At 42.8% G+C, this 13,690-nt stretch overlaps 1 protein-coding gene across 3 annotated transcripts in view; it reads right to left on the bottom strand.

The window, feature by feature from the left end:
* Positions 1-12,684, bottom strand: part of FBXO25 (F-box protein 25) — a 48,477-nt gene extending 35,793 nt beyond the window's left edge. For 2 of the 3 annotated variants that reach the window (XM_060752720.2, XM_060752722.2), the window contains exons 1-2: positions 12,536-12,683; positions 5,008-5,150 (exon numbers count right to left, since the gene is read on the bottom strand). In XM_060752720.2, coding sequence (XP_060608703.1) covers positions 5,008-5,144 — 137 coding nt within the window. In that variant the 5' untranslated portion in view covers positions 5,145-5,150; positions 12,536-12,683. Of the gene's footprint in view, positions 1-5,007; positions 5,151-12,535 lie in introns of all 3 variants that reach the window. The other variant, XM_060752721.2, reaches the window with a different exon arrangement.
* Between the last annotated feature and the right edge of the window lie 1,006 nt (positions 12,685-13,690).

Raw genomic sequence — 13,690 nt, 5'->3', positions numbered from 1 at the left:
TAATCTGAACAGCGAAACCATTTCAAACCTATCTATAACTGGATTGACAAGTTATGTACCTGTATGCTGAATACATGAAGATTGTGAGTAAACCAGCTATGTTACTTTTATTTTATTTTTTGTCATGTCAGGAACGACTTGAGAAACTGCAAGTCGCTTCTGGTGTGAGAGAATTGGCCGTCTGCAAGGACATTGCCCAGAGGACGCCCGGATGATTTGATGTTTTTAATCAACCTTGTGGGGGGCTTCTCTCATGTCCCCGCATGATGAGCTGGAGCTGATAGAGGGAGCTCATCCGCCTCTCCCCGGATTCGAACCTGCGACCTGTTGGTCTTTAGTCCTACCGGCACAGGGGTTTAACCCACTGGGCCACCGGGGCTCCTAGTTACTTTTAATGAAGAATATCCATTTTTGGTCTCTTGAGAAAATGATTTAAAAGCAATATATTTTATGGGAGTTTAGATTTTTTTTGGGCACTGAAAGAAACACTTCTGAAACTCTGGTGTTTTTGTGCATGGGCATAATCTCTGTTCCTAACAGATCAAAGACAACCAGGTGATCATCAGTCTAACAACTGAGAAACCTAATTTGCCTTGCATAAGTACATGTGGATCTGTACCACTGAAGAGATGATTTTACTCAAATAAGTTTTTAGCTCTTCTCAGGAAGATCACACTTTACAAAAGGGTTATTATTTTCCATATGGTAGTGAATGCCAATTAATCTCCAAAAGGTCACACTTCCAAAAGGCTTTGGAGATTCTGGTTTTCCAGAAGGTCATGATTTCAAAGGTCATGCCTTTCCAAAGTACAGTCAGTGGAACAAGCAGGCCCACAAATAAATTCTGTCCAGATTATCTGTAGCCAACATTATCAATTGCTAAGAAATTCCTCATTGCTGAATATTTGGGACACAGGGGTTGGGGTAAATGAACTCCCAAGGGTTATATAGTGGTGAAGCAAACCAAGAAAATCCAAGTGCAGAAGTATGCCTCAACCCCCCCCCCCTCATAGTTATGAGACCTTTACAGGCAGGTTAACAACACAGGAAAGTTCACATATACTAATACAAAAATTATCAACAAGATCAGTCCTACAAGTGGACTCTTTCTTTACACATTCTTAACAACTATTATCATGCTACTAAGATTTCAGAGCCCATCTGGTTGGAAGCAGACCCTCAAAATAAAAGAAGTTCATAATTTTCTTTCCTTCTTCTATGTAAATGTCTACCCTTTTTTCTGACAACCTATTCTTTATTATTTATTTATTTATTAGATGCACTTATTGACCGCCATTCTCAGCCCTTACGGGCGACTCATGGCGGTGTACAGTACACATAAAAAGACAGTTACAGAGGCCAGTATCAACAACATATGACTATACAACAAATACAAACTACATAAAAATCCGCTTCATCTCTTAATAGAATCATAGCCAGTCTCATTTTCCTTATACCATTCCAGTTCTCATTACCGTAATGTTGTTGCTTAGCACTTAATTAAATGCCCTCTCGAACAGCCAGGTCTTAAGGCTTTTTCGAAAGGACATGAGGGAGGGCGCCTGTCTGATGTGTGCCGGGAGAGTGTTCCACAGCCGGGGGGCCACCACCGAGAAGGCCCTCTCCCTCGTCCCCGCCAGCCGTGCCTGTGATGCAGGCGGGATCGAGAGAAGGGCCTCCCCAGACGATCTCAAGGTCCTCGTGGGCTCGTAGGCCAAGATGCGGTCAGAAAGGTATTTTGGGCCGGAACCGTTTAGGGCTTTGTAGGCCAAGACCAGCACCTTGAATTGGGTCCGGTAGCAAATCGGCAGCCAGTGAAGCTGGGACAACAAGGGCGTTGTGTGCTCCCTGCTACCCGCTCCAGTTAGTAACATGGCTGCCGCACGCTGGACCAGCTGAAGCTTCCGGGCCGTCTTCAAGGGCAGCCCCACGTAGAGAGCGTTGCAGTAATCCAGGCGGGATGTGACAAGAGCGTGTACCACCGTGGCCAAGTCAGACTTCCCGAGATACGGGCGCAGCTGGTGCACGAGCCTAAGCTGTGCAAATGCTCCCCTGGTCACCGCTGAAACCTGGGGATCCAGGCTCAACGATGAGTCCAGGGTCACACCCAAGCTGCGAACCTGCGCCTTCAAGGGGAGTGCGACCCCGTCCAGCACAGGCTGTAACCCTATATCCCGTTCGGCCTTGCGACTGACCAGGAGTACCTCTGTCTTGTCTGGATTTAGTTTCAGTTTGTTCGCCCTCATCCAGACCGTTACAGCGGCCAGGCACCGGTTCAGGACCTCGACGGCCTCCTTAGTAGCAGGTGGGAAGGAGTGACAGAGTTGGACATCATCTGCGTACAGATGACACCGCACCCCGAAACTCCGGATGATCTCACCCAGCGGCTTCATGTAGATGTTAAATAGCATGGGGGACAGTATGGAACCCTGTGGCACCCCACAAGTCAAAGGTTGTGGTGCGGAACAGGAGTCCCCCAATGACACCTTCTGGGTGCGACCCTCCAGAAATGACCGGAGCCACCGCAAAGCAATGCCTCCAAGACCCATTTCCGCAAGGCGCCCCAGAAGGATACCGTGGTCGACGGTATCGAAGGCCGCTGAGAGGTCCAGGAGCACCAACAGGGACACACTCCCCCTGTCTAGCTCCCGGCGCAGATCATCCACTAAGGCGACCAAGACCGTCTCGGTACCATGCCCCGGTCTGAAACCAGACTGTGCCGGATCCAGATAATCCGTGTCTCTCAAGAATACCTGGAGTTGTGAGGCCACCACGCTTTCCATGACTTTGCCCAAAAAGGGGAGATTGGAAACAGGCCGAAAGTTGTCCAATTTAGTGGGGTCCAGTGATGGCTTCTTCAACAGCGGCTTTATAATAGCCTGTTTTAGGCTCGCTGGAATCTTGCCTTCCCGAAGGGAGGCATTCACCACCACTGTTACCCACTCGGCCAATCCCCCTCTGGCCTCTCTCAGAAGCCAGGATGGGCAGGGGTCTAGGATGGACGTGGTGGGCCTCATTCCTCCAAGTATCTTGTCCACATCCTCGGGTTTCACAAACTGAAAAGAATCCAACAAAATAGGACAAGCAGGTGCTCTCGTTACATCCACAGAGTCTGCATCTAACGCAGCGTCCAGCCCAGAACGGATCAAGGCGACTTCTTCTACCGGAACCTCTGGTGGTGCAGCAGATTGATCCACTGAGCTGCTGAACTTGCTGACCAAAAGGTTAGCAGCTCAAATCTGGGGAGCAGGGTGAGCTCCTGCTGTTAGCCCTAGCTTTTGCCAACCTAGAAGATTAAGAAAACATGCAAATGTGAGTAGATCAATAGGTATCGCTTCAGCGGGAAGGTAGCTGCGCTCCATGCTGGCCACATGTCCTTGGAGGTGTCTATGGACATGCTGGTTCTTAAGCTTAGAAATGGAGATGACCATCACCCCCCAGAGTTGGACACTACTAGACTTAATGTCAGGGGAAAACCTTTACTTTTCCACCAGTTTTGAATTATACTCGGAATGTGGATACTGGATGTATGATCCACTTTGTGGCTTTGGTAAAATGAAACTGATTGAAAATTCTACCAATTTAATACACATTTAATACATGTTGAAATAAAACCAAATGAACATGTGTCGTAGGGTTCTGCATTTCATCTTTTCCCAGTTTGATAGTGCTCTTTCCCCTAACCTGTCAATAAACAGAGGATATCTGTATTTTCAACATAATTTTGGGGGTTGGGGGGAGGTGCTTTGAACATCAAAGTGTTGTTATGACTTTGTGTGAAGTTCACATACTGAGTCTCGTAAAGCCAGCAATTTCAAGCTTTTTGCAGAAATAACCTCATTTTAGTGACATGGGTCTAATGGCCCATCTCCCATTCAAAACAGCCGAGTCCCCATGGCAACCCTGTATCAGTTAATTAGGTGGTTATATTATTGCTGAATACCATGGTAATCCAAAATAGCTTTCATCTCCTATGATGTTAGACAAAACTGGTTTCACGTCTCAACACCTGCACCATCGCACATTAATACTTTATGCCTACTGATGAAACACAAGGCATTTTTCAACACTTACAGCACTGTTATTAGTGTAATCCTAACAAGCCAAGGAGGCAAACATTTAGTAAATGCTTCAAAGTAGCAAAGCATGAAGCAAACGGGTAAAGTCTGCAAATGTTTAACTCCAGGAGAGTTATCTTGCTCACAGTCCTAAATTCAGAAACCAACAGCCTTCTTCAAAAGTTCTTGCACCTATGTTGAATTTCAAAGTTCAATATAGTATTTAAAACTCATATTTCTGGTCTTTTCTTAATCCCACCCATCCGGCAATCAGTCCAGCATCTGTATATGGTTATTTATTTATTTGCCATATTTATATATTGCCTTTCGCAGCCCAACGATGACTCAGGGTGGTTTACAAACGACACAATTCGATGCTCCCAATAACATAAAAACAATTAAAAACATTTAGCATAAATAACATCACATTAAGCAGTAAAAACCAAGAAAAACATAAATCCTCAGCATCTCATTACTAAAATCATTATCTAATCACATTGTCCAGTCGTTGCGTAGATCAAAGTTTGCCTGTTACACTGCATTTGTAAATGCTTGCTAAAAAGCCAAGTTTTAACTTTTTTGCGAAATGTTAGTAGGGTGAGGGCCAAACTAATATCCTTAGAGAGGGCATTCCACAGCCGAGAGGCCACCACTGAGAAGGCCCTGTCTCTCGTCCGCACCAACCGAATCTGTGAAGAAGGCGGGACTGAGAGCAGGGCCTTCCCAGACGATCTTAGAGTCCTAGATGATTCATAAGATGGTTATATTTTAGCTGCTTCCCTTTATAACAGATGTCTTGTTTTAGCCCCAATGGCTACTTATCTAAAAGCAATTTTAATACTGGCAGCCATTCATCACATGAATATAAAGTATGGTTCCAGTCACAATGGATACCACCAGGTAGATAGTTTCTTGGTTGGTCTACATTAACTAAAACAGATAAACTTACACAGCATGACTGATGTCATTAAGGCGATTGTTCTCCTCCTCAAGTTCTGAGCTGGATGGCTCACATCGCTTCCAACCATCTTCTGTTTTAATCCACCTCCACCCTGGAGACCGCCAGTCCTGGCCCAAAAAAGGCATGGTTTCCTTAAGGGGAGAAATAATCAATGCAATTTTATCAATTTTACCACTGTGGCAGTATAATGATCTTTAGGATCTATCAACCCAAAAAAAGGTTTCTTGGAAGGAAGACTAAGATAAGACATGATCACAAAGATAACTATTCAGTGGCTACTGAGCAATTGAATCTTCAATTACAAGAAGGTGTCAGACACAGTGAACAAAATGAAAGCATGCTTTCAGCATTTTATACTACAGCAGAGTTTCTCAACCTGGGGGTTGGGACCACTTGGGGGGGGGGTGTCGCAAGGGGGTGTCAGAAGGTTTACCAAAGACCATCAGAAAATATAGTATTTTCTGTTGGTCATGGGGGTTCTGTGTGGGAAGTTTGGCCAATTCTATCGTTGTTGGGGTTCAGAATGCTCTTTGAACTACAACTCCCAAGTGTCAAGGTTTATTTTCCCCAAACCCCACCAGTGTTCACATTTTGGCATATTAAGTGTTCATGCCAAGTTTTCTCCAGATTCATCCTTGTTTGAGTCCACAGTTCTCTCTGGATGTAGGTGAACTACAACTCCAAAACCCCAAAACCCTTCCAGTATTTTCTGTTGGTCATGGGAGTTCTGTGTGTCAAGTCTGGCTCAATCCCATCATTGGTGGAGTTCAGAATGATCTTTGATGTAGGTGAACTATAAATCCCAGCAACTACAATTCCCAAATGACAAAATCAATTCCCCCTAACCCCACCAGTATTTGGGCGTACCGGGTATGTGAATTATTATTGCTGCAGTGAATTAAAATGCACCCTGCATACCAGATATTTACATTATGCTTCATAACAGTAGAAAAACTACAGTTATGAAGTAGCAATGAAATTAATGTTATGATTGGAGGGTCACCACAACATGAGGAACTGTATGAGGGGGTCACGGCATTATGAAGGTTGAAAACCACTGTACAATAGCTTATCTCTCTAGTACTGGTTCTATAGCATAGTACTGTGCGCACCGAAGCTGTGTATTCAAAATAATTTAATCCAGATTAATGTGTCTCTAACATCATTCATAATAATGTAGTTGTTATAGTCAGCATATTTACTAAGGAGCAAAATGGAAAAATATTTTAACTTTTCAAGGCTTGCTTATAGAAGATTGATGAGTTATGAGTTTGATCTTTCCTTGAATCTCCTATAAACAAGCCTTGAAAAGTTTGAGTACTTTTTCATTTTGATATTGATGTTTCAGAATCTATCATTTTAAATGTAAGGATTCCTTCAAAGTGTGACAAAAGATGGGATTACTGATTAGGAGCATGCTAAAGGGGTATAAATTAATTGAAATGACATAAGCAGCACCACCATATATGGCATTAGGAATATGAAAAAGTAGTATAATTTAACTGAAAGTAATTATGCATGCAAGAAGTCAAAAGTTAAAGGTAATATCACAAAGGACCTGAGTCCAAAGTGATGAGACCAATAACCTATCTAGTTCTGTGTCATCCTATGGCTCCCAAGTGGTCTGCTAGACACTTAAACATCTGGGGACCCACAGGTTGAGAACCACTGTTCTAGATGTTGGGACATCTAGGAGATGTCCTAACCACTGTCCATGTCTACTGGGGCTTCTGGAAGCATAAAATATCTAGAAGACCAAATATTGAAGACTAGTGCTCTAATTTTTGGTACTTGGTGGCATGCTATTGCTGATAATGAACATTATGTTCCCTACAATCCCTTTCAATGTCATCTAAATCAGTGATCATCAGCCTAACTATAGGCTATGTGAAGAAATACTTCAATGGTTTAATCTTGAATTTCCTACTGCTTAATATCACTCAACCATTGCATTTAGATTTTTGATCTAGTCTGCAAGTTACAGAAATAATACTCTATTTGCACACATTTATCAAAAGCTTTTGCAGCCTAAGTCTACTTCCACAGATGATCCCAATGCCACCCTGAGTTCCTGGAATGAAAAGACAGATATACATGAAATAAATACATGTAGTCTACAAAAGCTTATGCTACCAACTTTGTTTTGTCAGTCTCTAAGGTGTAACAAGATCCCTTTGCATACTAATAGTACAGACTAGCATGGCAATGTCTTTGATTTCTAAACTTACTAAGAATAAATTTGATTACATTATTTTTACACACGCAACCCATTCACACCAACCTCTTAATGTTGCAATTGTAGTTGTACCCTTCACTTCGAAATATGTATCCATATAGACTGTTTTCTTCATTATACCAAAAAGAAAAACACATTTATTGCTACCACTGTTAACTAATAACTCTAATCTTGCCAACTTCATGATGATTTTCCGAAGCAAGAAGAGAATGGAAGAAAGGCATGCAATCTACTTTTAATCTACAATATGTCTGATTATTGTATTGTAAAAAAAAAAAAAACCTTTTTTTCTTTTGCTCTCTCCCCAAATCCTGGTTTATCCCCTCTCACTCACCTTTAAGGAAGGGTGATAAGTACTACTCTAGCTACATTCTTGCAATGAGCTTTTATATATCTCTTCTTTAAACAAACTTTATTGGTTTGGTCAGATATTTGTTTTATCACCTAGTTATGTAAATAATATACCTGCCCTTTCATCTAAGGAACTCAAGGTGGCATAGTATGAGATCAATGCTCTAGCAAAAGGAGTATCACCATATATGGCATTTAACACATAGGTAAGATTATTTCCATTCACAGCACATTAGCTTACTTTGCCGTGAAGGTGAAACAGAGAATATCACTGGCCTAAAGTCAACAACTTGTATATAGTGCCCGAGTGGGAATTTGAACCCAGGTTGCCATAGTCCAGTGTTACAACTTCAGAGCATGTAGCAGTATCACCATATATGGCATTTAGCAAGGAAGTAAATATACTTAGGTTATAGCTCATCAGTTTAAGTAGCACTTCACTTTACAGAGATTTATACTAAGCATTAACAAGATACAAGGAGCTTACAATCTAGTATATCAATGATTAGAACACAATAAAGGGGACTGGTTGTATATTCTACATTTACAATGGCACATCCACACAACAAAAAAACCCTCCACATATGTTGTGGCTAGGGGCACAGGACCCCTGTGAAAGTGAAAAACTGCAAATAAAGTGGTTTTTTGTTTTTTTTTTTACCCAAGAGAACACTGCATTAGAAAATTTTGGGAGTTCCAACATGACTCTTTGGTCAACTTCCATGAAAAGTTGACTACAGAATTGCATCAGAGGACCTAGAGATTTCCAGGTACCTTCTATATTGTCATATAAAATCCAATTATCTACTTTGAACTAGATTATATGGCAGTGTAGACTCATATAATCCAGTTTGAAGCAGATAATGTGGATTATATGGCAGTGTAGAAGGGACCTCGGAGAGATGTTCCCTCTAGAAAACACTTCAGTGTTTCCCAAACGTTGGTCCTTCTGTTGTTTTTAACATCTCCAGATTTCCTAGCCAGCTTGGCCACCAGTCAGGAATTTTGTGTACCAAAGTCCAAAAGATCAAAGGTTGGGCAACACTGCTTCAGGTCCTCCAGCATGACCAAGGGAAGCTGGCATTAGAGTCACGCTGGAAAACCCAGAGAAAACATTTTTCATCAAATCTACTAAAGTCAAACTGCAAATGCACAGTGATAACTCTACTCTTAACTTCATTTCAAAGACCCTTCAAATGGTTGCTAGAGGATTGATGTTTTTTAAAATTTCTACAAGCCTTACCTGAGCTGGTTGTTTCACTTCACCGAAGCATATTTTTAATTTTAATAAAAAGTTTGGTGAAATATGTTCAAATGCTTTTCTTTATTTCTTTTATTGTGCTGTAGGAAATTATTCCTATTATTTTGGTGTTAATTCTGCCCCTGGTACCAAAGTTCCTGGTCAAGTAGTAATGTGGAGGGACCCCTCTACTTGATTAACTGAGTGTATTAAGATATTTAGCTTTAGCTCAATGCAGGACAACCAAATTCAGTGTTGCAATTTGGCTATCGGCCTACACTTAGGAATATTTATTTATTTCATGTCAAAAGTATTGCATAAATAAAACGAGTATAAAACTGATAAAATAGAGAAAGCACAAGTGGCTAGCTAATTTTAGACCAAAAATGGGCAACAGCCAATTGCATTGTCTGTAGCTTTAAACAGTTCTTCCTCTGTGCACGGGATAGGGCAAGCACACAGATGCAGAGTGGCTTGTTCTGCTCCAGAGTCGCACAAGGTGGAGGATTCTTTTAGGTAGTGCCATTTTGCCAGGTTGTCTTTTGATCTGTCCACTCCACTTCTGAGTCTGTTCAGGGACTTCCTAGTTGCCCATTCTTGGTTTGCCCCTGGAGGCAGACCCTCGTGGGGAACCATCCAGTTGGGATTTCCTGGTTTAGCTGCCCAGAGGGATATTTGTGCTGTTGCTGGGGGAAACATTAAAGGAGTGGTAATTCTCAAGAAACTTTTCAGAGTGTACTGAGAGGACTTTCTGTGGGGGACACAGAAAAAGCCTTCTCAAAAACAGAATAAATATAGTCTGGCATTCCTTGGGCAACGTTAATTGTAAACGGCTTATCTTTCCAATCCAAAAGCATTGTTTTACAACATTACAACTCAGGAAGATGGTATAATTGGACCCACCCACCCCTGTATCCACAAGTCCTGCATCCATGGATTCCAACATCTGTGGCTTGAAAATATTTCAAAAAATCCAAAAAAGGAAACCTTCATTTTGGCATTTCTAAGAAACACTATTTTACTATCCCACTACATATAATGAAATTTGAGCATCTATAGAGCTATTCTACAGCAGTCCTGGGTGCAAACCCCAGCAAATATTAAGGTCCTTCTATAATTTCAAATTCCTACCCAAGCACTGACCATTCCCACTCTAAACTATTTCACAAACTGGTTTCAAGAACCAAGCAATTCAGTAGGAAACCTTACAGGCTATGTTTGAAGTCCCTTTCTGAAAAAGAACAACAGTGAAATGGCAGAAAATGGGTGTAAAGTGAAAAGGAGAAATATTGGACAAGTAGCTTTTACCCAAAATCCTTGGGACCAGAAGCATTTCGTATTTTGGAATACCTGCATGTACATAATAAAGTATTTTGGAGGTGGGACCCAAGACAGAACAGGAAATGTATTATACACATAGCTTGAAGGTCATTTTCATACACAACTAGTGTATATACCTGGAGTTGCCAGGGTTTCAGAGGGACTGGTGACGCCCTACTTCCATTCCTTTTCCCTTTCCCTTCTTTTCACTCCTTTCTTCCTTTTTCTTTCTTCCTCCCTTCTCCTTCCCTTTCTTCTTATATTTCTCTTTCTTTCTTTCCTCTCCTTTGCCTCCGTGGCAATATGGCTCTCTTTGTGGCTCTTTCCTTCCTCCCTTTCTCTCAGACAGGTTAACTTTCTTTCCCAGTGACACCACAGAGGGCACCTTGGCTATTAACAGGCAGTCCTTCACCAAGCAACAGCCAATACAGTGACATCACAAAAGGCCACGGGATTGTCTCATTGCAACAGCCTTTGTGGTACAGACAGGCAGGCTTACTATGACTTTTAAGCATATAGACTCATGTATACACCCAAAGTTGGCAGGGTGGCACTGTGACTGCTCACCTGCTTTCTCCCTTCTCCAGCTCTGAGAAGGCCTACCTCACAATGTCTCCATAGCATCTCAGGGCAATGTTGGGCAGGCTCTTTTTGTGGCCCTTTCTTTCCTTCCTTTCCTTCCTTTCCTTCCTTTCTTCTCCCTTCTCTCTATCTGTCTCTTATCCCTTGCTTTTCCTTATGTGTCTTCCCAGTAACATCACAAAGGATTAGCAATAGCAAAATCCTTCCCCTAGCCACTTTGAGTCTCCTTTGGGGGAGATAAAGTGGCATATAATAATAATAATAATAATAATAATAATAATAATAATAATATAGCAGTGACATCACACGAGTCACATCAACTAGCAACAACCATTGTGGTACAAACAGACAAAAATATACTTTGGCTTATATAGATACATATATTCTAAATAATTATGTGCATGAAACAAAGTTTGTGTATACTGAACCACTGAAAAGCAAAGGTATCCTTACCTCAGCCACCCACGTGGAGGATTTTGGAGTCTTTCGGGCCCCTTCAACACTGCCATAAAATCCAGTCCGAAGCAGATAATTTGAATTTCATGGCTGGAATCACTGGGTTGCTGTGAGTTTTCTGGGCTGTATGGCCATGCTCCAGAAGCATTCTCTCCTGACATTTCACCCACATCTATGGCAGGCATTCTCAGAGGTTGTGAGGTCTGTTGGAAACTAGGCAATTAGGCAAGTGGGGTTTATATATCTGCGGAATGTCCAGGGTGGGAGAAGCATTCACATTCACAGTTCTTTCTCCCACCTTGGACATTCCACAGATATAGAAACCCCACTTGCCTTCTGGAACATGGCCATACAGCCCGGAAAACTCACAGCAACCCAATTTCGATTTTTACATGGCAGTGTAGAATGGGCCTCAGATTTGTGGCTAAGGAATGCTTAACCCTGACTCCCCAGTGGGGAGATGGGGCGGGATACAAATCAAGTTTATTATTGTTGTTGTTGGCTTGGCCCCATGTAAGCCTCCCCGAGTCCCCTTGGGGAGATGGAGGCAGAGTAGAAAAATAAAGTTCTTCTTCTTATTATTATTATCCAGAATAAAGAGACGGGAGAAAAGGAATCCTGCTGAATATTATATTTTCTCATTGCTCCATAGGACTGAGGGCACCCATCTTTTGCACAGCTTTGGAAGCCATGGCACTGAATTAAGGTCTTGCTTATAAGTAGACTAGCATAAGGCTGGCCTGTTATTTATTTTAATGTAGAAAAAAGAATGCTCTTTGACCAATATGAGGGATTGGAAAAGGGGCTTTTTCAGGTGGGCTGATGTCAGTTCAATGGAGAGGAAGTTCTCAAGAATATATACCAGGCATGGGCAAACTTGGGTTCTCCAGGTGTTTTGGGCTCCAACTCCCATAAAAGTTTGCCCATACCTGATCTACACTGTAGAATGAATGCAGTTTGACCCCACTTGAACTGCTAGGGCTCAATGCAATGGAATCATGGGAGCTGCAGTTTCCTGGGGCTGGATTGACACTGCCATATAATCCAGATGATCTGCTTTGAATTGGATTATGTGAGTTTACATTGGTACATAATCCAGTTCAGAGCAGATGCTCTGGATTTTATGTAGAAGTGTAGATCCAGCCTGAAGCAGAAATAACCCATGGCAGGGAAGGCTAAAGACCTTGCAAATCTGCACTTTCCCATGTGCCCCTTGCCTTGAGCCAGGGCAATTTCAAGTGGTCTTAAACTGCATTAATTCCACAGTGTGGATGCACCCAACCTGGAAGGAGGTGGGGGACAAAACAAGGTTCGACTTCTCATTTCCTTACCGCAAACAATGGAGAGAAGCCAGACACGGGTCTTCCTCCTTTCTCCCTTCCGAAGACCCCCAACCCAAGCCGAGAGAGAGAGAGTCCTGTTATTGACGGAAGCAGCAAGGCACTTCCATCATAGTCCCCGCCCCGCTTTGCATTTCTCCCATTGGTTAAAGCGCAGCCTCGCTTGTTGCCACCCTGAATCTGGCCCGGCCATTGGCTGCTGCGGGCATTGTGACGCTCCCGCCTCACGTGACCAGAAGGAACCTGAGCACGTGTCAATGTTTTGGTGAGGAGGGGGGTTGAGAGAGAGAGAGAGAGACTCTCACTCAGAGGGGCGTGGCCTAGCTCTCCTGGTGGGCGGAGCTTCGCTGGGAAGCATTGACTTTAGTGGCAAATCTAGATGAACTCTCTCTAGGAGGCGAAACACGATCAGCACTCCTTGGAAGGGAATTGCATGATTTCTGCAGTGTAGATGCTCTCATACTCTGTTTCCCCTTCATGGCAGGAGAAGCTGGTGTGCTGCCAATTTAAATAAGAATCAGGCCTATCAGGAAAAGTGCCATAAAGTCAACCACACTGTTTGAATGGCATTTGAACCCAAGTTGCCATATAGTCCAGAGTTACAATTGTGACCTCAACTTCCTGGCATATAGCTGCATCACCATATATGGCCTTTGGCAAGGGGATACTTAAGTTTTTAACAGGGCAGCTTCAGCATTTTACAAAGATTTACAATATGCACAAACACGATACAAGGAGCTTGCAATCTAAGATGTCAATGAGAACACTCTACAAGGGACACTTAACCCTGAAAAGTGGGTGCTAGAAATAATATCATACGAAAGTTGATTGGCACAACCTGGGGATCACAACCAGACACAGTGAAGACATCTGCCCTTGCACTTTGCTACTCTGCTTGCTGAGTATGCATGCCCAGTGTGGAACACATCTCACCACGCCAAAACATTAGATGCGGCATGTCTCATTAAGAGCCACATCTACTGTTTTAGTGTGGTGAGATGTGTTCCACACTGGGCATGCATACCCTAAGATCTACAGAGACACTCGCTGGAACACTTCAGCAAGCAAGAGTCCAAAAGTGGCAGGCTCAAACCCAGAACCTCAACCAATGGCTGATACCAAATGAGAGACTCCCCCCTGAGCACA

This window comes from Anolis sagrei, chromosome 1 (assembly GCF_037176765.1).
Source record: "Anolis sagrei isolate rAnoSag1 chromosome 1, rAnoSag1.mat, whole genome shotgun sequence".
Lineage (NCBI taxonomy): Eukaryota > Metazoa > Chordata > Lepidosauria > Squamata > Dactyloidae > Anolis > Anolis sagrei.
The sequence above is the reverse complement of the archived record's forward strand: the minus strand, read 5'-3'. Positions and strand labels throughout refer to the sequence as shown.